Source organism: Lycorma delicatula, chromosome 2 (genome assembly GCF_047948215.1).
Source record: "Lycorma delicatula isolate Av1 chromosome 2, ASM4794821v1, whole genome shotgun sequence".
In the NCBI taxonomy this organism is placed as follows: domain Eukaryota; kingdom Metazoa; phylum Arthropoda; class Insecta; order Hemiptera; family Fulgoridae; genus Lycorma; species Lycorma delicatula.
Window position 1 is genome coordinate 181,176,765 of NC_134456.1, and position 26,648 is coordinate 181,203,412.

The 26,648-nt window shown below is 30.5% G+C and overlaps 1 protein-coding gene across 3 annotated transcripts in view; it reads left to right on the forward strand.

Moving 5' to 3' along the window:
* Positions 1-26,648, forward strand: part of LOC142319478 (sentrin-specific protease 1-like) — a 75,854-nt gene that overhangs the window by 24,104 nt on the left and 25,102 nt on the right. For all 3 annotated transcript variants that reach the window (XM_075356802.1, XM_075356803.1, XM_075356804.1), the window contains 6 exons: positions 3,377-3,524; positions 7,460-7,602; positions 13,618-13,721; positions 15,485-15,642; positions 24,536-24,647; positions 26,413-26,623. In XM_075356802.1, the coding sequence (XP_075212917.1) occupies positions 3,377-3,524; positions 7,460-7,602; positions 13,618-13,721; positions 15,485-15,642; positions 24,536-24,647; positions 26,413-26,623 (876 nt within the window). The remainder of the gene's footprint in view (positions 1-3,376; positions 3,525-7,459; positions 7,603-13,617; positions 13,722-15,484; positions 15,643-24,535; positions 24,648-26,412; positions 26,624-26,648) is intronic.

Below are 26,648 nucleotides of genomic sequence, written 5' to 3' on the forward strand. Positions count from 1 at the left end.
ATTCTGTGTGCCCTGACTATTCATGTGTTTGGTTTAATTGGGAATAAGTTGAACCATGTATCAAATGGTTTATGGAACACATTATTTTAAAAACTTAGACATAACGCAGAGTTTAATGCTGGTTCAGGTTGGCTGATTGATATAATACATATAATTGATATTTGGGAATTGGCAGTTCACAAAGGTAAAAAATTCATAAGTCATCAATTCAACAAGAATTTTTGACTTGTAGTCAATAAAAACCATTTAACTTGTGTGAGCAATTATATTAAGTTGTAAAAAAAAAAATGTTCTTGAATATAAAATCAATGAAGATTTTAGAAGCATGTTGAACGGTTTTAGCACAAGGAAGTTGATAGACCATTTTTTACTTATTCGGTTTTATTTTTATAGTCCTTTATCAATCTTTTTCTGTGATCGGATGGGATTTTTATAACCAAACACCCTTCTGGACTACAACTAGAAGGAATGTAGTGTGGAAATCTGTAGGCTGTGTATTTCTTGTGTATTTATTTTTCCTAAAATGTGCTTTGGTGGATTGGGAAAGTTTCAGAATCTGGTAAAATAAAATTGTTGTAGCCATGAATTAATAGCTAACAGCAACAAGTTTACTGGTTCAAATTAGACAGTTTTGTCTCATTAATGACCAATCCCTTCATTACAATCAAATTAATTTCTGTTTGCTGCAGATATAGGAAAAACAATAAAAGTCCTGTACCCAAACGCAGATGAATTTAATCAATAGTTATGATTAAATGTTTTTGGAATATTGCTTAGTATAAATGGATGTATTCAGCATTGTAACCAGCTTACTGTAGTGTCTGTGGCCTATCTCAAAGTAGAGTAAACAGTATACAACTCTGTGATTACTATTAAATGTTGCTGTGGGCAATGTCTCTTTTTTTGCTGGTAGTTATGTTCTCATGTGGAATAACCTGGATTCTGTCACTATCTTGTCTTTCATTAAGAAGCAAGTGTAAGCTACTAAGAAGTATAGAAAAGCCAACATTAAACCAATCCTCATGATAGAGTGGTAGTGTCTCACCTTTCATCCTGAAGGTTCCGGGTTTAAATCCCAATGAGTTTGGCATTTTTCACACATTGTAAAATTTCTATCCCATACATAAGCTTTTAACGTTCATCTGCTGAATTAATCAAACCTGCAAACAAAAAACCTTAATGAATACTAAAATTTTTATTTTACTTTATGTAATATTATTCTCCTGAGTTACAATTTGTGGCAAAAATTGGCTATTTTTTATTAATATAAAACTTTGAATAATTAAAATAAATATATCTTCCTAATCCAATCATTTTGATCAAACTTTATTTGTTCATATTTATCATTTTCTCAAGAGTAAGGGATTTAAATTAAAATGTTATTTCAAATATTTGGTTTTGTCTCTAATTTGATCAGCATAATTAGATTCCTATTTATTATATTGATAGCTTGTCGATGTTTTAAGCTTTTTTTTTCTTTTTTTAGTCGTTCCTATTGTAAATGTTTTTTCACAGATTTTCCTCTACATTCTGTTTCATGAAATGGTTTTTATAAATATTATAATTAAATTTATTAATGTTTTTCTTATTTGTTTGGGCTATCTTGTAACTGTTTAAATGTGTTTTTGTAAATATTTGTTAGAATTTTAGTTTAATGGATGTAAAATTTTTTTTTCTTTTTAATTTATTTTATTATATGTAAATTGATATCTATAAAATTTATTAACACCCTTTTTATTACTACATCATATGGTACCATTTATTCCATTTTCAGATGCTGTGTATTATTAAATTAAATTTTTTATTGTGAAAAAACACAAGAACATTGAATAGCTTGCTTAAAGAATGGCCATTTTAAAACAGAAGGTGATGGAACAAATTTGGCTTATGTTTTTATTTTCTTACGTTGGAAATAATGTTGTAGTTAGTGCTCTACTAAAAGCTTCTTCAGAGTCTTGGTTTTTAAAGATAAAAAGAGTTATTACAGTAAGATGAGTATAATGGTTGTTTCAAAACTAGCCGTGTTTAGCTGTCAAAGATTGTAAAAGTTGGTGTTGTGTTATGTATTTTTCAGCATTTTCTTTATTTTCAATTTCTTTTATAAAATTTGTGTTATTGTTTTTTTCAGTATGCAGGGTATACAAAAAAGAATATCGGAGTTTTAAAGCTATTTAGGATCTCATAACTTTGAAATTTTTCAGTAATGAAAAACCTGTAACAGCTGTAAATTGTGCGGATGCATATGTGTTTTCTTACTTTAGTGTCATCACTGTCACTGCTACTTGATTGACCTTCCTTAACAATTTTTTTGGACTATGCAGGAAAGACTCCCTGATATGTTCAATATTTTCTTCAAACACCCTTGGTCATCCTCTACTCTTCCTTTTACATAGAGACGTGGTCATTTCAGACAGATTAAGCCATCGACAAATGTTATTGTCACTTGGAGGTTCACAATTAAACTCAAATTTTTACAGAGTGCACGTTGAACTGTAATTACAGATTTATATTTAGCAAACTACAAAACACAAAATGGTTTCTGTTTAGGAGTCGCCATCTTTGGTAGTGTTGCTATCAAGTAGAAAGAAAATTAATCTACAGCCAAGCGTGCAGTTAAAACTGACCTTTTTGCTTTTGATTCTAACCATAAATCAACACTGTTCAGCTTTTCAAGAAATACAGCAAACTAAAATGCTGACATTATTTTTTGTACACCCAGTACTTACCAAGTAAGCAATCATTCTAATGCTAAAGAACATTTCTCAAAATTTTCTGAATATTTCATCAGTTTTTTTATGTGCACCGGTAACCTGCAAGTTCAATGTTTTCAATCTCTTTCCAACCATTATTTAACCTCGTTGTGTATTATAAGCTGTTTTGTAAGTATGAATACTCTGCTGCATGTTGTTACATTCAATTGTCCTGGAAAGTTTTCTTTAATAAATGGAAACATTATGTTGAAGTCTGCTTCAACTTCACTAGAAATTTGAGGTTTATAATTTTTCTATTATTTAGGTTAAATATTTTCTGGTTACACAGTGTAACTAGATGTGATGTCTTAGGCCTGATATAAAACATTTGGGTTGTGGAAGATGAAAACACAAATGCATTTATTAAATAAATAAAAGGTTAATGGCATTTTTAAATTGAATATAATATTGAGTCTCTTTATTTTTTAAGTTGTTTTAACAAACCTGGAATGTCTGCATTATTTATATTTATTATATGCAGTATTACATATTTTTTAGATTTTATTTATTGTAATAAAGTGTTGCCATATTCATTAACAGATGTCATGTTAATATTTATTTTAAATTTACGCTTCTTTTCATGGGTTTTTTGAGTTCTTTACTTCAAGTACATTTTATTGTTTCAGAATGATATTCAGGTAATAGGTGAAGAATCTGCTAACAGCAGAAATCCGCTGTCATCTTTAACTGTAGAAAATACATTAACAAGCTCTCAAGAAACAGATGTTCAAGTTTTGAAAGTCATGAAGAAAGGAAAAGAACTGCAACAAAATGGTTGGTTATTTCTTACAAGTCTCATTTTACTACTTTTTGTGTAATTTCTTTAATGCAATTTTTTATGGAGGCTAGTGTAGTAATACATTTATATTTGTTTTTAATTCTATTTTAATGCATCTAGTATTAATGCAGTTTTAATACTTTCAAGGTCGCCTTACTTCCCATTTGTATTATCACAACCTTTCTCTCTAAAATTTTGCTTACTTATTCTGTTATTGTGAAATATTCTTATAAATACACTTACAGTTATGTCATGTCTATTGTAAAATAAACTTCTAAAGTGTAAAGTGTGTGAACTCGTAAACATGCAAAGTAGGCTTTGATTGTACTGTTATAATGGGTGGGCTTTGATTGACTTTGATCATTTTTTTTTTTTTTTAATAAAAAAAGATTGATCTTTTTTATATTGGTGACTTTTTGACTTTTGGTTTTTTTGATGGTTATTCTAAATTTGACTTCTGATAGCTTGATGAAAAAATACCTGTTGTAGTAGTGTGTTTATATAATCTTCAGAAATCTCTGGCGACAGCTCAGATTACACAGTTTCAATTGCTGTGGAGTATAGGAGCATAAAAACATCATGTGTTTGCTGTTGACCAGTTTTTAGAAGCAATGATTCTGTGGTCATGGTCGTCTTTTCCATTGAAATTTTAATGTTGAACATCAAGGTGCAGTTCCAGATGGGAAACACCATACTCCGATGGGTTGAGGCATTTAGGAGTACTGTGATGAAAACTCACCACCTGGCCTTCCGTGTTCAGTCTGAATTCCAGAAAACGTAGAGTGAGAAGGGCATTCTTGCTAGGCGACAAGCTGTAGTGCTGGGTATTAGATGTCATTTGCTTTATCACATCTTACACAGTGATCTCAAATTTCACCCAGACAAAATAATGATCGTTCAGCTGTTAACTGAAAGGGATTTTGTGCAACACAAAGAATTTTGTGGCATAATGAATACCATTCTTATGAAAGATGCAAACACCGCCCTAATAATGATGAGTGATAAGTCCATTTTCATCTGGATGGCTATGTTAATGTACAGAATTGTCTATACTGGGTGTCTGAGAACCCACGTTAACTACACCAAAAACCTCTCACAACTTAAAAGTAACAGTGTAGTGTACTGTGGTGTCTGGTTGTTGGTCCTTATTTGTTTGAAGAGGGGGAACCGCAGTTACAGGGACATCAACATGTTAAACAACTTCCTTATCCAGACTGGAAAGGCATATTGGGTGAACATGAGAGAAATGTGGTTCCAACAGGATGATGCTCAGCAAGAGCATAGATTGAAGTGGTTCAACAAATATTTCCTGAACATGTCATCTCACGATTTGGTGATGTATCTTTGTCCCCACACTCTCCCAATCTGTCGATTTGTGACTTCTTTCTGTGGGGCTACTTAAAATCAAGAGTGTACGTGAACAAGCCACACAAAATCAAAGTCCTGAAAATTTCCATTTGTCAAAAAGTGGAAGCTGTGTCGGATGAAATGTTGAAGAAAGCTGTGCAGAGCTTTGATGAGAGGCCCTGAATTTGCATCTGACAAAAAAGACGTCATCTTGCTGACATTATTTTCTGAACCTAATTAAGGTAAATTGATTTCAGATATGTAATAAAATATTATGTTATTTAATCTAAAACTTTTTTCTATAATTAAAACCAATTTTTTAAGTTATTCAGTAGTGAAAAACATGCGTTTCCTCTGCTCCACCCTTTAGATGGCAAATGTGTTGTAAGGAAATTATTGATTTTGTTGTAGATATTGTATATATTGAACCCATTTGTCATTTGTTCTTTTTAATGTTGTGAAGTAGTGGTTGATGAAATGTGGAACTGTCGTTTCTAGATGTATGAGGTGCATAGTGTGATTTGTTTCTGATAGCAGCAGAACCCAGCACCACAAATCCAATTGTATTCTGCTGGGAATAAAAATTTGTGATTAACAGCATAGTGCCTCAGATGTGTGTGATCTGGTAGAAAGAGGTGATACTCAGTCGTCACTGACTCATTTATAATGTCAAAAAAATTATAATTAATTTCATTCCATAATTTCAAATCTTCCAAGTTAATTCCTGTTTAGAGAATGCTTATGTAGGATTGTGATACATGAGCTGGTATTTCGTAAGTTCTGTTCAGTCAGATTACTTCGGTTTACAAAACTCTATATAGTATTTAATTGAGCAGTTGGAAATTTTGAACATCCATTACCAAGTAACTACTTCACCTTCACCAAGATGATCTGGTGGCTACATAATTCTTTGAAGCTAATTGGTTGGCAGAGGTATTACATTGTAGATTTATTTGACCTGGATCTGCAAAAATTGGTGTTTATGGTACAAAAGTGGTGTTGAATAGCTGAAGAAATAGTAAAGATGTAAGTGGTTACTTATGTGTGTAATAAACTCTTCTGCTTCATTTTTTGTTTATCAGACTCAGATGGCAATTTTAGAATAATCCCTATTTATTTTTTATTTGTTTGACTATAAATTATTGTGAATTACAAATTTATGTTGTGCAATTTTCAGGCATACAGAAAAAAAGATAGTAAAACATTAAAATTTTGTTTTGACATGCTGCTTGCCATGGTGAAATAGGTTATAGAGTTTCCCTTAGGCAACAGAAAAACAAAACAGTACGAATTAAATCATTTTGAGAGTTGCTCATCCCGTAGATGGTAGAGTAACCTTAAAGTAGTCAAAGTAATGTGTAATGTGAGTAAACATGTTTTAGTGAAAAACAACTGAAAGAAGTAGTAAATATCAACTGAAGAAATGTTTGGATTGTAATACATTGGCTTCCCCAAAAAATTGAAGTTGCCCAAAAAAAAGCTATGTGCTCAAACAATTTTCATTATGCCTGATTGTGAACTATTTTGTAGCTACATTTTATATTTAGTATCTTTACTTTAACATTGTATTACAATCTATATTTTAAATAATAAATATGGGCTTTTACTTCAAGATATTCTCATTGTGATAAATATGTATGTACTTGTGTATGTCCCATGTTTGACAAGAAAGTATAGAGTTGAACTGAGTGTGAAACTATTTTGTGACATATTTTGATTACGTTTTTTTCTAAATATTTTTATTATTTTTTTTACTTTGTGTATTTAACTTAATTGATTTTTATGATCTTTTAAATAATGTTTTTAAAATCTTTTAAAATAATGATGTTCATTGTAGTTGACTGAAATATAAATCAGCATCACTACTGTTCATCACCACCCACTAATTAAAATACGTTGGCAGGAGGCCATGAGGATCACACAGTAAATTTATTTAATTTTTGTAGTAAATGAGGCAGATTTTATATTTTTCTTTAATTAAATTTTTTGCTAAATTGCTTCAGTTGCTAAATGCATATCAGCTAGAGTTACAGATTTTTATATTTTTAACTTGTTATAAAAAGTGTTTGGCTGTTTTTGATTATTAGATAGATTATCTTTTTACTTCCTTTACTTCGTTAAAGGAAGTATTGATCGCAAAAAATTTTGGAACGATATATCATAAGTGGTTCCAGAATTATAGCCAAATGAGAGATCCAAATATTTTGTTAATTAAAATTTTATTTTTAAGGATAAGGCACATCGATTTGAATTTGACATCATCTCTTTATTTTTAATTTAAATATATTGATTTTTGTAATTATTAACCCTCTGTAAAAAAATTACAATAAATAATTCAATAATAAAAAAAAGAAACAATATAAAAATATAGTTTGTTGTATAATAAATTTATTACAAGCAATATTAACAATAATTATTAAAATATTTTAAGATGTTATGTACTTTTCATTAAAAATGTGTAATGTAATTAAATAGGTGTACAAGGAAGTCATGTGGTATCCACAGCAAATTTTTTTTCTAAATTTCATATTGGTTACTGTATCTTTGTCTTTATTAGTTGTGTTAGTAATTTTTTTTTTTTTAGGCTCTCAGATAAGAACATCTTTTCCGCTGTCAACTTCTTCAGTTGCTCCTTCCCACAGAAAAACTGGGCGATTTCATTCACCTGGCTTGAAAAAAGATTTACGTAAAAGTCATTATAATGACAAGCCAAAACTGTTGAACATGGTTTGTACATTGATATCTATTTTGTAATTTTAAGATGTTTTGTTGTTATTAAGAAATTATAATCCCTCTACCATTTTGTTCAGATATCTTATATTTTTAATTAAAAATATTTTTAGCGGATTTCCAAAGAATTTGTAATTACTATTGCATCCAGTCAGATTTTCTAAGGGGTTTGTGGGCAGGGGATCAACTTTTCTTTATGTTTTGGAGTCTCCTAAAAACACAATTTTGCAACGTTTATAAATTTATAAGATTTTTTTCGCAAATCTTAACAAATTTTGCTGAAAATTGATGGGATGTTGTTGTAAGCCTATTGGTAATAGAGCCCTATTGATTTTCAAGCAAAGCAGTTCTCAGGTACCAGAGTTAAGGCATAAAGCAGGGTTTTTGGTGGTTACGTGTTCAAGGTTTTCATGTTATAACTTGAAGGGTGACATGTAGAAAGCCAAAATTAAATTGTTTTGAACACCATCAGGTGTTATTGGTTTCCTAATGCTTCCAAAACATCAAGTTTTTAGCCCAAATCAGATTTTTGTGATCACTGCCAGATGCGAGCCAGTTTCTATAGTACTTCAGCTTTGCAATAATTCAAAATGTGATCTGGTGTGAAGGATATGGTGTCGAAAAAAATCGGTTTTGAAGTTTTAATTGTTTTGGGTCAACTTGAACTTATCTTTTTATGAGGATGGCTACAAAACTACACAAATATGGATAGCAATATTGAGTTGGGTTGTTTGCAAGTAGAGTGTTAAGCAATTGATGCAGACACAACTCAGCAACTATATGATAAGGAGGAAGACAAATATAAAAGTTCAATGTATTTATTGGAACTACACACAGTAACTCGCAGTACATATTTAAACAGAGTTTTTTTGATGCTATTGTGTCTGACTGTATTGATTTAAGGGGCAATTTTTATTTATTAATTTGTCAAACATTGTATATTGGTTGTGTTGTACATTAAAAATATTAAACACCAAATATAAAATAATAGAGAAGAAATGTTTAAAAATTTAATAACTTTCAAAATGTTCCCTCAAAAGGATACAAATTATATTATAAAATGCAAATACGTATATAAAAAGCCCAAATTGTCTTGTTGTTAATTAAAATTTCTAGTTACTAACATAGCAAGTAAGGAACAATTTTCATCATAACAGATTTTATTTTTTAATAAAATTTTAACCTAAATGTTTTTAAAATGTGTGTGTAGAATTATTTTGATGGAAGAATATGTTGAAAGTGCGTTGTTTAAGCAATTGTTTTTACCTCTTACTGTATTATAAGTGGTGTTAGTATTTTTAGTACATATAATATAAACATTTGATGTTGATAAAAAAAAAATCTAATACTGCATGCTGTGTTTTTTACTGAGGTTGTCTTTTTCCCACGCAATGGCAGCTGTGTCTATGATATATATCAATATTTTCAACCATATTATCTGTGCGATTCAGATTTAGAACCAAGTAATCAGAGGTTATATTAGTTTGGTTTTATGGCAGTTTATTTTATTTGAAAATGATGAAACAGGATTTGCATTAAACTTTGGATTAAAAATGAAATGAAGTGATGAGTAAGATAGGTCAACGCCAAGGATTTAAGTGAAGAGGTGGGAAGCTATTATGGCTCTCATATGAAACAATTTTGACTGATATTTTGGATATGAAACAAATTGCAGAAAAATTAGATCCAAAACTGTTGAATTTTCAGCAAAAGCTACCTTTTTTTGGAACAATTAGACTGCTCAACATGATTTTTGTCTCACCAGTACCAAAAAGTGTACTTAATCCAGTTTTTCATCCTGTTTTCAAATATGTATTCGGAATTTCTCAATCACCCACAGTTTTTTGGTTATTTTAGTTTATTTTAAACGTTTTTCATCCATTTCTCTGTTGTCAAGTAAAAGCTCCTAGAGTATTGTAAATATGATGTAACCAAATGAGCTACTGTTGTGCAGGTTCAGATGTTTATAGACATGTACAAATGTGATCTAGTGTAGCATACATTCATCACAACGATACCAGTTGTGAGATAGTAAACCAGTAAACATGTCATTGTGAGTGTTTTGTGTGACTGAATTATTGGGTATTACATATTTACAACTTTACTTCTTTTAATTAGTTGTTAGTTACAAAATGCCTAGAGTTTTTTTAAATCATGTTATGTACGTGGTGAAGTGACTGTCAGTCCCAAAGGTGAAACCTTGCTCCATTAGTAAAAACGTGTTATGAACTTTATTTTGGGTGTAAAATCTGGAACTCAACAAAGGCCTGGGCTCCACATATGTTGTTTATTGTGTTATAGGCTTCTCACTGCATGGAAAAATGGCATATGCCATATGCCATTTACTATCCCTATGATCTGGAGGGAACCCAAGATCACTCTTCTGACTGGGAAGGAATTACATCAAAAGCAAAACATACAGTGGTGTACCCTAACTTGCAGTCTGCAAGGAGACCAGTTCCACACTGCAAAGAATTGCCCATACTAAAGCCTCCAGAACATGGGACATTATGAAGAGAGCTCAGAGTCTGATGACAACAGAATGTTCATAACCCAAAATGAATTATGTTCAACATAACCCAACAGAATGTTCATTGATTCCTCTGAAATTAGTTTAAAACCTTTGCTTCTGCATAACGGTAATAAATTCCCATCAGTACCTGTGGCTAGTTCTGCTAGTATGAAAGAAACATATGAAAACTTTAAATTTATATTGGAAAAGCCTCAAGATGCAATGTATGAATAGAATATTTGTGGCAATTGAAGGTAATTGCACTTATTCTTGGTCTGCAGCATAGTTACAAGATTAAGCAGCAGACCAAGAGTAATGTGATAGTAGGGAAAAAAAAAACAATTTCATTAGAAAAGAACGGCCTAAACACAAATCACTCGTTCCTGAGCAGAAAAATTGAAATACCTCAGTTACATATCAAACTAGGATAATGAAGAATTTTGTCAAGGTCATGGATAATAATCCTGGTTTCATGTACTTAAAACAGAATTTTCCTAAAATTAGTGATGCAAAAATTAAAGAAGGGATATTTGTGGATCCACAAATACGATCACTAATGCATGATGAAATGTTTGAGAGGAACTACTGAATCCACTGGAGAAAGCAGCTTGGCAAGCATTAAAAAATGTTACTCACAGTTTTTTGGGAAATTGAAAGGCGAAAAATTACAATGATATTGTCAACGCTCTTATAAAGATTTGGGTTGTAATATATCTTTAATCTTGCACCCACACCTAGATTTCTTCCCGGAAGAACTTGTGCAATGAGCATTGGAACACTTTCATCAGGAGATTTCAGCTATGGAAAAGAGCTATCCAGGCAGATGGAATCCTAATATGCTGGCAGATTATTATTGGAACATCAAGAGGGTTGGTTCACAGGTGAAATATAGCAGAAAATCGTCATTTCTTACTTTCTAGGTCAGTCAAATGTTTGAATATTGTGTAGTTAAGAATGCAGAAAGTATTAAAATGAAATGTTTGAAATTATAAATGCCTGTCTTGGAAACTTTATGTGATTGGGAAAACTAATCTTATTTCAATTCAGGAGAAAAAACGCTATCAGAATCACATTTTTCTTCCTAAGAAAAAAAATTCTTTTTTGTTCTCCAGTGTTATTAGCTGACATCACCGATGATTCAGAATTACTCAAAATTGTCATAACAGGTTTTGAAATATGTTCATCACAGAACATACTTCGTCATCAATTTAACTGACAACTGTAATTGGAAACTGAAAATAGTAATCAATTTTACAATTATGATAATAAAACGATAACAAAAAGTTCCAATCATCTGGATAAAAGCTTCCTGAAGAACCAAGACTGAAAAAAGCATGCGATTTTTATGGATGGATATTTAAAAATGAGCTTAAAAAATAAACTTCAGTTTTTCAGTTTATTGGCCAGACTTAGACTAATACAGTAATTCTTTTTAGTTACTGTATTATTTTTATGGTTACTTACATTACTTTGGCTGCTATATTACTGTCTTACGTGTATGTCTTTGTTTAAGTATTACTGTTACTACTTACATGAAACAAAAAATAAATTAAAGCTTGTCTTATCAAATTATAACAAAAAACCACATTACATCACATCATTTCCACATATGCCCCACCAGTCACATAAAGAATTTCCAGCCGATTGGTGATTTCTTGCTATGTTTGTTGAAATGGCATTTCAAACCCTTTCATGCAACTCCTGTTTGTTTGCTACTTTTGTTGTGTACACCTTGTGTTTGACATAACCCCAGAAGAAGATGAAGTCCACCCACCAGAAAACTTCTCATCCAGCATGTCAAGATTCCTGGTAGGTGGACTGGAAGAGGTGGTTAAATTCCCTGGCCACCCAGATTGCCAGACATAACCCTTCTATACTTCTTCTGAAGTTATGTGAATGATGCCAAACAGCTGGATTATTCTTTGGGTTTACCAAGTTCATGTAGATCCTGAAGGTATTGTCTTTAAAGCTGAACTAGTCTTTTAAAATTCTCAACCCATGTTTTGACTGCATGGAAAAATTTAACACAATCATGACATCCTAAATTGTAATGATACTGAAATTCTCTGCAAGCAGCAGTCAAACTGTCACTGATTTTGTAATATACCTTTACAGCAAACATGCATTATGAACTGGTTCACTGATCCCCTGAACCATTTTTACTTAATGACATGTTTGTCCCTACCACAACAATAGAGTCATGAAGTGCTGCCACCTTGACAAGGCTGCTATTCCTGGTTTTATTACCTACTATATGCTGAGTTATTCTGCTATGTCCCATTATAATAGAATGCTGAAACTGTAGTACAACATACCAAGAGAACAAGTATCAACAATATTGTTCAATATTTAAAAAGAAAAAAAGGTTGATTTCATGTGTAATATGATCTTTTCAGTTTAATGACCTATTACTTTGACCATAAAAGTAATGTAGCATAAAAGTAATTACCCTCAAAAATATAGGTTAGAGAGGGTTTCAGGTGACCATATGAAATTTGGTAATTTATTATTTTTAGAAAAAGAATTAATTTTAAAAGAATTTAAATTTATTTTAATTTTACTCAGGAAAAGATACTGTAATAAGTTAATTTAAGAGAAGGGTAAATCCCAATTATTTATGTTCGGGAAATTTTATAGTTTTATCTGTTATACTAGGACCATTTTTACTGCTTGAGAATTATCAATAAAAATAGTTTTGTTAAAATTCCCCAATGGTTAAAAATTGTATTATTCTCTGCAGCAAATAAACAATTCAATTTTATGAAATTTTGCCAATTGTTTTTGGATAGTTTGGTATTAAAATTTTGTAGAATTGTGGATGTTAAAGCAGGGTGGTTTTAACTTAGGAGTGTTCTGTACAATTAACTTTTAAAATTTGCTTAATTTTTAGTTAATTTTTGTAGTAGTGTGTAAGTTTTATTAACAGTGACCAACCTTCTAGTCTTCAGCACTAACTGCTGGGCACACAGCTTAAGGATTAAGGATTGACCATTATTTGTCCCATTGAAGGTATGTAAAGACTTTTAAAAAAATATGTGTAGTTTGTGTATGAATAAATGGTAATTAGTATTTAAAAGAATACTAGTGTGAATTTTTCCCATGAGATTTGGGTTGAATTGATTTTATTAGTTCCTAAATTAAAAGCTTTGTCTTCACAAGACATTATGAGATAAGAAATGATTTATACCATCTCATAATAAGACAGTACATATGATGGTGAGGTGATCACCTTACTTTCCCATTAATGATGATAGGATGAGAGTATATTGTAATTTGGGGACAGAACTTAATCTTCTCTATGGTGCAGTATTTTACTAGCACCTACTAGATTCAAACCTGCTTATCCTTCATCTTGCTGATATCTCTGACATGTCTTATATTTATAAGCCTTTTCAGAATTTTAAAATTATATTAACTATAGAGATTACATTATAACCATAGAGAAATGATGTATTGAAGTCCTACTTTTTTAACTCTATTTTTTTAAATGTATTTGACAGACAATGCAGATTGATTCAAAAGAAAAATATAGTGCTTTGCTGAAGTCCTTTATTTGTGGGCCAGTAATATCATCATCATCATCATCGTCATCATTTGCTAATCTGTAAGCGAAATTTTATTTCTTATGAAAAAGATTAAATTAAGAGTATTCATGTTTTTGAGTTGATTTATTCATTGTTGCTTATTAGTCATTCAGTGCTTACTCAAAAGTAATTGTATCCTCCTCACTGACTGTTTATAGTCTATGTACCAGTACTAATATTGTTTAAATATTTTTTAAATATTTACATTTTACTGTTAATATAATAAACACTAAAATGTAAATCCTTTAAGAGATTATTTAATCCAATCCAATACAATTTTATTTAAACATAAGTGATGCTTTAAAACATCACTTGTGAAATTGCTAAAATTGTTCTATAATTTATTTCATAAGTGTGTAAAACCAAAAAATAAAAGTAATATGATTCTAACTTAATTTTAGTGCAATCCATCCGAGAAAAAAATAGTTCTTTTTACTTTTAACTTAAAAGTGAAGTAAAAATAATTTGTAATAATAATAATAAGTAAACCAGAAAAATATTTTTTTATCTCCATGTATTTCTTTAATACCCAATAAACTGGTGCTTGTTGAACTGTTGTCGTTGTTTCCCAAATTTATCACAATATTTTCACACTGTCTGCTTTCCATACTTTTGGTCGAAGTATCTGGAATTTGTTCAGTTTTCAGACAATATTACAGCGCATTAATTACTATGACGGATCCTTTAGCCACAATTTCAACAATTTTTTTAAACCACTGCATAAAATTGTTATTCATTTCATCATGACACTCTTGGGAAGATCTTAGATTCAAATACCCATAAACCACTTTTAAAAACCAATTTTCACTTCTTATGTGCATTATTGTTTCCTTTTTCTAGCCAGGGTTTTCAATCCCTTAGTTGACAAACTTTCTTAAAAGCGTCTTTTGTGCTGTTTATTTCTTTATCCACTCATACATGTCATACCGTATTTGTCTCTCGCAATTAACTCAAGTTTCATTTTTAAATTAAATTATCTTATTCTCTTCACAAATTGCTTATTTTCTCATAAATATTCCCTACGGGTGAAATAATATCTTTTGTTCAATCAAAAAAGAGTTATCTTTTCTGGACATATGAGTCCAGAAGAATTTGAAAGAAGAACCTGTAGAAAAATTTGGCAGTTCAGAATCTCATGGCATTTAATGTTTTGTTCAAGTTAAGAAGCTTGTTATTGAAATATAATGTCTGTTGCATTACTTGCTTTTTGAGCAATGTTTTTGCCTGAGTTATTTTAAAGTTATATATATGTTGCTGATTATTTCAGAGCTAGTTAAGGGTTTTTCCCAGTTTATTTCATAACAGAATCGCTCACAAACATAGGGTAAATTAAAATGAATAAAACACTGAATAAAAATGTATGTATTATACCATATGGAGTAACACGATAACACTGATTGAAATTACTTTCTTTCATTGAATTTAATTACGGTGTGGCATTACAAATGATATTATTAAACTTCAGTAATAAAGATTTAACAAAATTTTTAATTGCTTATCATCAGCATGCAATGATGCCAGATAAGTGATGGCTTAGAGTTTATTATTACGTACAAAAACAATAATTGTACTTGCACATAGGAGTGATTAGGCTGAATGATTCAGCTTAAACTACTTACATGTAACTCATATATGCTGAATTCATATCTATATTTACTGCACTGTTAGTGATATGATGTGTAGGGCATTTCTATTCAGTATTTCAAACAGGAGATTTTAATTTAATGAAATGTTTATTATACTAAATTTAAAAAATAATAATTTTCTTTTTCTTTTTCTGTAGGCAAGATGTAGAAAGAAATATGCAAGCAAATTCCAGCAGTATTAATTTAAAACCAAAGAAAGTATTACCTGAGGTTCAGGTTATTGATCTTACCAAACCAAAAGAGAAACGAAGAACTGCTCATTTAACTGTTAAGGCTGTAAATACTAAAACTGAAGGTAATTGAAGTTGTACAAAAAGATACCTTAGTGTTTATTTTTAAATTAAATCTTTTAAAGTGCCATTATTAACAGTTAAATGGTAGGTAATCTAAATTACCTACCATTGTAACCTGCAGTTTGAATGAGTTAAATACCATTGTTGTTTCTGCCAAGATTATCTTCTTTCATTATTTTTAAAATTGTTGGTCTGATTTAAGTAATTTTATTTTCTGTATTAGATTAGGCTTAATTTTATCAATTACTTCATCCTGCTTATCATCCGATGAAATAAAATGTATTTTTCATATTTGTTGAATAATTGAACCTTTTTATTTAGGAAGATACTTGTTATATCAAAGGTTGTAACCTTGGACCTGTATCCAAGATACCAGTTCAATAGATGTGTATACATTTCTTGTTTTAAATATTTTCATTCAGTTAAATTTATAATTTGATGGTAATTTATTCTCTAGTTAACTTATATGTAATTTATGAAATGATTAAATTTTGTAGCTATTAAAAACAATTCAGTGAATAATAAATAATATAAACTAGAATTTATTGTTTATATATTATCGTGTATATATTATTGTTATATTTAACAAAAATCAAAATATATACAGTGGCTAAATGGGATTTATATGTATACCTATTTTCTACGTTATATATAAAAATAAATATTTTTTCTATATTATTATATATATATAACATATTCATATCGATATGTTAAAAAGAACTGGAGTTATTACAAATCTTATTTACTAACCTTCTTGACATGCCCATAAGTTAGTGTGACAGTGCACCACATTACTCACTCTGTCACCATCATTATGTCACACAGTTTCTTCAATGGCAGACTTGATTGAATAGGTTTATGGATTCTTTGAGTCTATAACTTTCCATTTCAATTTAAAAGATTTTTCAGTTATTTGTTTTGCAATGACTATCGATAAGTCACAATGTCATACCTTTTACTCACAGCTGGTGTAGATTTACTAGCTGCTTACTTCTCATGGACAACTGTATATGGCACGTTCTTGAGTAAGCAAGCGCAGCAAGCTATATTTATGATAACGGAAGAACCAGAAATGTAGTTTATAACATGCTGGTGTAAAACTGGTGTATAAAAGTATTTATACAAACATTATTTGCATTCTGCAGAAATAAAGATTTCATCTATCTCTATTTATAAAATCATGTTACTGTATGTTTATAAATATATCAAAATAATCAAATATTGATATTGTATATTGAGGACACATGAATGATGAATCTTAATACTTCATACTTTAGATATTCATAAATCACAATAAAAAATAGTTTACATATTCTATTAGCGAAAAAGTTTCTATAATCATAGTTGCGTACAAAGACCAGGTACCTTCTTGTTTAAAATAAAATAAAAACCATTATACAATAGAGTGTCATTATCCTGATTGACCTATGCAAGGCCAAATCTGGATAGTTGGAAATTAAAAAAGGTTCATCCTATATACTGTACATACCATTCTACTGTTAAATGGCTATCGCATTTAATAAAAAAGCAATATATGAGCATTTCAGTTAAATTAAAAAGATTAGAACATATGTACAGTGAAATAAAAAACAATACAATATGTTATAAAAAAATTCCACTAAGTATAGAAATTTGTTAATAAAAGAATAAAAATTTATTATTGTTTAATAAAAAATGTCAATTGAAAATCTTCAAAAACGTTTTTTCAAAATTGTGTTCTGAAAAATCCAAGATAAAACATCACATAATCGTTTTATATGAAGAAATCTATATAGTACTGTATTCTTTTTGTCGCTGCACTCTATAGCAATAGACAAATATTCATGAGATTTTTCATGTGATGACTGGATGAAATTCATTGTCTTCAGCTGTTAGCTAATCACTTTCTTATACAGCTTGTATGATCTCATCATCATTTAGTGTGTTAACCTGGATTGTTGTCATAACTGACAATTCATCAACTCAGTCTTTAAAATCGGTACTGCCTGGTATCTCTTCTTCAGATTTCTTTATATTTTCAACATCTTTATGATGCATTCATCAGTCTTGCTGGGTATTGTTTTATTTAAAATTTTATTCTAAGTTTTTATCAATGTCATGTTTTTGACAGAATTCCTTTCATCAGCCACGATATAACAGGAATCATTCAAATTAATGTCTTATTGTCGTAATTGTTCTGCTTATATCTTCATTATCAGCCAGAAGAATTTTTTTCATTAATTCTTTGTTGTAAAGGTGTTTACGGAAATGTTATAGCATTGATTCATTATTTGTAAAGTGACTATAACATTTGGAGTTCAGATAGTAACAAAATTTTTAATTTCCTGTCCTCTTCCTAAGCAGCTGCTGCTGCCTAGATGCTGATAGATGCATTATCCTTGATTCATTATTTGCAATGTAAATATAACATTTAGAGTTGAGGTAGAAACAATTTTCTCTTCTCTCTTTTCGTACCAGGTGCTGGTAAGTGCTTTATTTAATATCAAAAGAATGTCTCATATCTCTACCCATAATCTGCTGGTATTTTTAACCTCTGGTGTGAAATAATTTGCTGGTTTTTATTAATAATTTGAAGATTTTGAACACCCTTAAAGTATGTGGTCTTTTTGATTTGCCAATCAGCATCAAATATAATCTGTGTCTCCACTTGCATAGCCACTAACAAATAACGTCACACATTTACTAGCCTGGAGTTGTTTTTTCCATTCAAGGCCTGTTTTGTTGACTTAAATGGATATTGAATTATAATTATACAGAGATCCCTTGATTTATGCAGTTAATTCATCCCTGAAAATTGTCGCGTAAATTAAAACCCCATTCTCTACGTATTTAGTGGCTAAATTCATAATTTAACCTACATAGAAGTTTTAGATAAATTTGTTAAACGTGCTTTAATTAATGGAATATAAATCGAATCCAGTTCAGTAAATATGCTTATATACAGTACAGTATTGAAGAAACATAAGAATAATAAAGTACAGAAGAAAAATCGTAATACAGTTCAGTATTGTAAAAAAAATAAACATATATAGGCCTAATAAATACAATAAGTATTATTAAAAAAAAACTTGCGATTTTGTTCAGCTTTGATTTTTTAAAATAACTGTCCAGTTTATGGTGCTTTAATGATAGTTGCCATTAAAGCACCAAAAAAAAAAAAAAATCTAGCACCATTTTTTAGCATTTCGTATCACCTAACAGTCCATTTACAACTTTTGTACTTCTTTCTCGATCAGACTCATTTTGAGTTGCATCACAATATTTTTCGATGTATTCTAATGTCTCTTTCCATCCTTTTACTGTTAATTGTGGCTGAGGAACAGGGTTTAAGGTTGAAGGTTCACCGCTGTCGATTTTTGATGATCATGATGTACTCATAAATGTGTCACTGCTATTTGAATTGTCATCTAACTGCTCGTTTGGCGACTCGGATAGTGCTAACATGTCTTAATTTTCTAAAAGTTGTTTATCTCCTTCCAAAAGTTCATTTATATCTTCAGCATCAACTTCGAGCTCTACACTGCTGGCAAGTTCCATAACTTGCCATACTCATTTTATGCCATACTCTACAAAGTGTACTCTCTTTAATTTCTTTTCAAGCTCTGCTGACATTGCGTGTAGCATGAAGGATGTTATATTTTTTCCAGAACGTTCGCAAGTCACAGATCACATTGCTTGAATTGTTAGTCGCATAAACCACTTGAGAAAATGTTTTTTTTTTAAGATGATAAGTATTGAATGAATGCGGCTATGAATCCTTGATTGCATGACTATATCAGTGATGTCATATTTGCAGGCATATGAATGACTTTTACATGTGAATTAATTGCTTCCAATTCCTCGGAGCTTGGATGTACAGGAGTGTTATCGAGTAGTAGAATGGTTTTGTGTGTGACATTGTTTCTTGTGGAATCTTTGAGTTGCAGGCTAAAACAATTCTTAAACCGGTAAAAAAAATGCACCTCGTTAAGTAAAAGTGTGAACTGATCTTTAGATACTTAAAACCAGGCATATGGTGTTCTTCTTTTGTCATAAAAGTACGTTTAAGCATATTTTTCCAAAAAATCTCTGTTTCATCAACATTAAATAGTTGCTGTGATGTGTATCCTCCTTTCAAGATAATTTGTAGATCTTTTTTGAATTTTTCGGCTTCTTCATTTACACTGGCTGCTTCACCTTGCATCAAAATGTTACACAGGTTTGAACATTTTTTAAAATTTTTGAATCGTCCTTTGTTCGCATTGAACAGGTTGATATCTTCAGCATAGTATTAGGTCAAATTTAATGCTCTTTCACGAATAATAATAATAGCTGTCACAGGAATATGACATTGAATGTAATCTTCTATGAAAATGTTCAACAGTCTTTCAAGTTCAACCGTTAAAGGAGATAGTAAATAAGAGATTTATTAAGCCTGAAGAGGAATAGGGTTTTTTTCCAGCAATCATAATTGTATCCTTATTTTAATTATTGAATGAATTGTTGATTTGACAAAGACTAGATAATTTGTGATATTGTTAACGTAAACCATCCGAAAATTATACAATAAAAAGGTAATATGTAAATAATTCACAATAAAATCCTAAAATATCTCGCACAGTAAATTATAAATATTGTACGTACTGTAGCCTTTGTATCATGTGTTGAACAGAAACCGATCAGAATTACATACTGCACAGTAATATAAAGTAAGACAAAATAACTCAACACGACGTATTCTCTGAACAGCTGATGTCTGATTGATTGTAATTTTTAAAATTTTATAAAATGACACTTCTTCTGTATTACCAACCTAACATACTTCAGTATGCTATTATTGAAAGGGAAAAACTGTTTCATTGTTTATTGCATTACATGTGTATTTAAGTCCATGTGTATTGTTTGAAAAACCTTTTTAAGAATTCTTTCCCGAATATTATTTTTTACCTTATATATAGTAATTCTAACTGTTAAGTTAAGGTACTTGTTATAAAATCAGACGTGTAAAATCAAAATCGCATTAAACCAAGGGATTACTGTACTTGAATTATAATGAAGTATTCATTATAATATTTTTAAAAAATTATCAAATTGTTTTAGATTCATTTGTTGATATTTTGAACTTAAATTTCAAGTTACTGAATTCTACGACACTGACTCTGTTTTGAAAAGTTTTGAAGCCACCTTGTACTTTGTTAAAAAAATTTAGTTTCTCATTAAAGATATCATATATCCCAATGAGTAAAACTGTGATTTCATCATGGCGTTATGAGAATTATGCCGCCTACCCTGCCATAAAGTTATGAACTTAGATAAGACAAAGAATAGAGTAATGATATTTGTTTTGACATATTGTATTTGCACAGCAGATAAAAACAAATTAGTTGATGAAAACAAACATGGTTGACCGATTGTGTTTTCAACAATCTTTTTAGAAGTTAATTTTATATTTAGTTTAACATAAGCCTAAATTTATGTATGTATGTTTTGTGCTCTGTGAATTGCTGAAAAGTCAATTTTCATCATTATTATTTTCAGTTCCCTTTAATCTAAGTTTCCTTGAGTTGGGCCTCTACAAAATTTCTCCACTTGTCTCTATCCATAAACCATCCCCCTTCTATTACTCACACCACATCCCCTTCCTTGCAGACTTCATCACTGTATTTAACCATTTTATTTTTGGTGTAACCCTAGGTCTTCTACCTCTTTCCTCTGCATGCAGCATCTTGTTTGGTAATCTTTCCCCTTTTGTCCTTTCAATATGCCCAAACCAGCTAAGTTTGGATCTTCCAGTTGACTCAACAAAGTTTCCCAATTTCAGTTCTTCTCTAATTGTATACTCCTTAGCGCCTTGTACACTCTTTCCCTTCTTGTTTTCCTTAGCATACTCTTCTGAATTTCATTTGTGCTACTTGTATTAATCCTTCATCTTTTTGCTACCTGTCCAGATTTCTGCCGCATAGGTAAGAATTGGCACAAAGTAGGCTTTATAATATAACTCTTGCGTTGAAAGGTACCTCCTTGTTCCAGACCAAACTTCTTACTCTCTGATAAAATCCACTTGCCTTCTGTACTCTTGTATCTATTTCTTTAACCATTTTCCCATCCTCAGAAAAAACTGTTCCCAGATAAGTAATCTTTTACCCTTCCTATTTTTCTACCACTCATAGCTGTGTCCATTGAATTTCCCTTTTTTCTTTCTTTTACAGTCACTTTCTCTTCTCAACACTAAACTGCATTCTACACTTGTTAACTCTACACATTTATTGCGCACTATATCCATTTCAGACACTCCCCCCCCCCCTCCATGTAACCAAGTCATCTGCAAATAGCAAGTTGCTTGTTTCTTCTCCTATTTCCTTTTTAACTTTCTTGAAGATTCCATAGTTATTATAAACAAAAGTGGAGTTATCACATTTCCTTGTCTTAACCCATTCTCCACCTCAAACCAGCCTTGTAACCTCCCCGGCCTTGTCCTGTCACAATTCTAGCTCTCCTCACACGTTTCTTTCTTCTAGCACCTGCCACACAACTTCTCTATTCACACTAAATAATATGCTTTTACTATGTCCAGAAACATTATGCGAGTGAAATATGTTCCTTTTCCAACCCCACCCCTCAGTTTTCATCTGATGTGGTTTTCCTATACCCTTTCAAACAGCTTTGCCATGTGTAATACCTTTGTAATTACTACATAGCATTTTTCCCCTTTTTTTATTTGTGCGGAATATTCCCTTTCTCCATTATTTTGGAATCTTCATTTTCTATTTACAGTCTGTACAGCCACTGTAAACAACTCCTGCAGCCCTCACTACCTCTGTGCTTACCTCATCAATTCCTGGTACTTTGCCTCCTTTCATTTTTCTTAAAGCATCCTCTGTAGCTTCTTCATCGTTATGTAACATTCCTCTTCTGTCCCCACTTCCCTCACCCTTGCCCTGTCCTTCTACTCCCTTCTTTCTCCCAATTGATTTGGGTTAAGGAGTTCATTAAAAGTATTCTTTCTATGTACAAAGTATTTATTTCCTCCTTTACTATCTCGTATCTTAGATTGTTTTACCTTTCTTTTAATAACACCAAAAAGCATTTTCTTATTCCCTTGCAAGTCCCATTTCAGCTATTTTATGAACTCTTTCCAACATTTGCTCTCTCATGCTATCTTTACATTGTCATTCCACCACTGTTTCCTTTCTTTTTCTTTTGCCACTGATTCTTCCACATACCCACTTCTTGAGGCCTTCTCGAAGTATCCTCACTCTTCTTCTACCTCTTTTATTTCTCCTCTAAAAAGTATTTCTTAATCCCTCCTTCAGAGTCTTCCCTTATCTTCATTTCTTTCAACTTGAATTTTTCTTCACACTAGGAATTTTCGAAAATCTGAGCTTAGCCATTATTAACCTATAGTCTCCTCCAACTACTTACTCACTCTCCACCCTCACATCCATCAGTTTCCTCCTTATCTCTTTCTCCACTAACACTTGGGGAGAGAGAACAAAAACTATAATTGACTATCCATTCCTTGTAACCTTCTTTCTATACTTATCAAACTTCAAGTTACCTATTATGAAGTTATTTCACCTTCCGCATTTCTTCCTCCACATCCTCATGTGGTCTCCCAATATTTTTTCTTTTCCCATCTACACATTCATGTCTCTATCTATTATTACCATCTCCTTATCCTCTATGGAGCAGTTCTCTAAGAATTATCCTATATTTTCTTCAACTCATCTATTGTCTCCACCCTCTCTGTGCACTCCTTTATCTCTATACCCACAATAAAGCCAACTCCATTTTTTGCCTTTTGACACCACTCCAATGTAGAGCATATCCTTCCCTAAGATCCTTTCTACCTTTTCCCTTTCTTTTAGTTTCACTCAAATCCAAAATACTCATCTTTTTTTTTCATACAATCTATCAGTTCCTCTGTCATCCCAGTAAGAGACACAATATTTGCTGTCCTTATTCATTGATAATTTTTCCCTTTTTTCTTTTTACTCAGAAGCTCACTTTTCATGCACTTGCTGGTACATCCAAGATCGAGCATCACCTGTAACTCCCTAGCCTTTTCTTTATTTTACCTCCATTTTATACTGTATCGCCATAGTCAAAGGAATGCCTCTGAAGGTTTAAAATGTTAAACCTTAAATAAATTTGGTAAGTGGGATTTGATTTTGGAGCAAAAGGTTTGCTGTAATAGATTCTCCAAACTGTTTATCAAAATATAATGTATTATCATTGAGTGGATATCTATCTTTTTTCTGTATTTTTCTCTATTTTGTTTTTTGTGAAATATCTTTACTTTTATACTTAGATTAAGAAATATGGTATACTTTATAAAGTGTATAAGTTTGGAATTAGCAGAGTCTGATAACAAAGTGTGGTGTCAAGTTTCATTAGACGTTTGACAATCTCTTTTTTTAAGGATAATATTCTGTTGGTGTTTTCAAAATGTACAAAAAATAGCTAAGATAATATCCTAAGGTAACAAAGACAAACAGGATTATATAATAGATTTTGATAGGGGATAGTTAGGTGGTGTAACAGATGATAAAAGAATCAGAATGAAGCTTTTTACAGTAGTATTCAATTTGATGGCCTGTGGGAGATTTCTCCAATAAAATTTCATTAATTTTGTCTGACTTAGCATTTGAAATATGTGACTAAATTAGCATATTCAATATGTGACTTATTTTTAGTAGCTTAATAATATACCCTAAAAAATAATTATTCATACAGTTTAAGCTGGGCGGCGTATTTGGCTGAGATTTTTTAAACAGATTTATGAACTGCAAATGTCATAATTTTAAAGGGATTATTTTAATTTTTCTATTATAATTTTTTCTTCTAATATTAAAATTCTATTGATTTTTAAGATATAAATATTTCTGATTTATTTTTAAAATTGTTTTATCTCAGGTGATGATTCGGATATTGAAATATTGTCAATTAAACCAGTGGCTCGTGTTAATTCATTTGATCAGCAATTAAAAAGGTGTCCATATTATTATCCAGATTGGCTACAAGATATGTAAGTTTGATTTTTTAAATTTGTATTTAGTAACAATTTTATTTTGAGTTTATATGTTGATCTAATTGTAAAAACAGTTATGGTGTTATTTTAGTATGTTCTTACCAACAATTCATCTGATAAAAATGAGAATTTTACAGAAAAGCAAGTTTTTATACCTATACAGAAGATATTTTGTAAAAAATATTTTGAATTCAAAATATACAAAAATTATTTAAAGGCATTTATGAATTGTTCCATTCTGCGATGTTGATTATATAAAAATTTCCTAAATTCATACTTGTGTTCATAAGTATATTGTATTTTTGAAACATAATTTTATAACTAAAATTATGAATAAGTCTGTTTCATATTTACCTAAAGCATTCCAGAATTCCATGGACCATTTATTTAACATCTTATTTGTAGTACACTCCGTATTAGATAAAGTTAAAAAATTTGATTAGATCAGCTTGTTAACATGATACATGCCTCTCATCCAGTTTGCATCCAATATTTAAAAAAAATATTATTTTTAAAAACATTTTGTAATACAGATAATTTCTGGAATGATTAATTCACTTTAGTACACAAAAAAGTTTTTAAAATTTGAAAGAGAAGTTGTTTTTAAAATGATCTTTTCTTGCAAAGTAATTTTAGATAGAAATATTTTAATTCGATTTTAAATAGGTATAGTGCACAATATCGTGGTTTTATATTTCTAAGTTGATAAAAATAAATCCAAGAAAAACATATAATTTTTGTTTTGTCAGAAAATCATTCATTCATTCCTTTCTCTTTAGAGAATAATTTTTTATTCTTAAAAAATTTTTATATGAAAAAAGTTTAATATTCTTATGTAAGGAAATAAAAATATAAATCAGATTTTCTTTAAAGTTATTACTTTGGGTAGCTGTATGCACGTGTTTGGCCTTGTGGGATTGTTCTCTTCTAATACTCTGTTATGTAGTATGTGGTTGAAAAAAACTATTCTTAATCTGATGTACTGGTGTATCTTAAGGGTGTATACTCAAGGATTCACAGAAACATATGCTTTCTCATATACTAGAAAGCAGTTGCCAAAATGTATAAAAAAAAAAACTGTGATCTGTGTTATCAATGATTATCACTTGTAGGGTTGAAGAAAAAAACATTAATGAAAGATGGGTTGGTAAAAGAATAAAAGAAAACTTTATCAGGTTTAGAATGAAGGATTATTATAGTCCTTTTTAAGAGGGAGAAATCAATAAACACTTAACCAGGAGCTACCAAAGGAGATAATTAAGTTTTATTAAAGAAATTTGAAATGCTGGGTAATAAAAATGCATATTAAATTTATTAAATGAGATTCTGTTTGCTTGAGCTTATTCAGTAAATTCAAAAGCCTTCATCTTATAAAGATATTATCCATCAATATCTGGGACTGCCACATGTCTTCTTTGAAAGTTATAAATGGACTTGAAGCCAGCAGTGTCATCATGGAGTTGTTTAAAAGCAAAGTACATAATGAGATTCAGATTCATTGTAACTAAATTAATTGTTAGTATTCAATGGAAACTTTTTCGTGAATTCTGGTTTCAGGAAAGAATCAAAGCTTCCTGTACTGTGGGCCAAGAACCCAAAAACATATTACCATTTTTGTTTGTGACCTCAGAAATAGATTATCTTTTTCTGAGCAAGATGTCATTCCATCATATTATGGAATGACATAATTCCATAATTGAATCCCAAAAAAATTTTTCTAAATTTTTTGATATTCTAATAGTTTTCTTTTCTTTTTTTTTAGGAAAGAAAGGTGGAATACAATTACTGAAGAAAAAGCACGTCAAGTTAAAGAAGAGACAATAAAGAAACTTTTTTTTGCTAAAAGTAATCGAGAACGTTTAGATGCAGTTGAAGAAAAGATTCGCCGCCACATGACTATCACTGATAGTGTTATATTAGATGAACCGGTTGAAGCTGAAGAGGAAATACCTGAATTAACAACAGAAATGGAAGTATGTATTACTAAACTTAAAATTA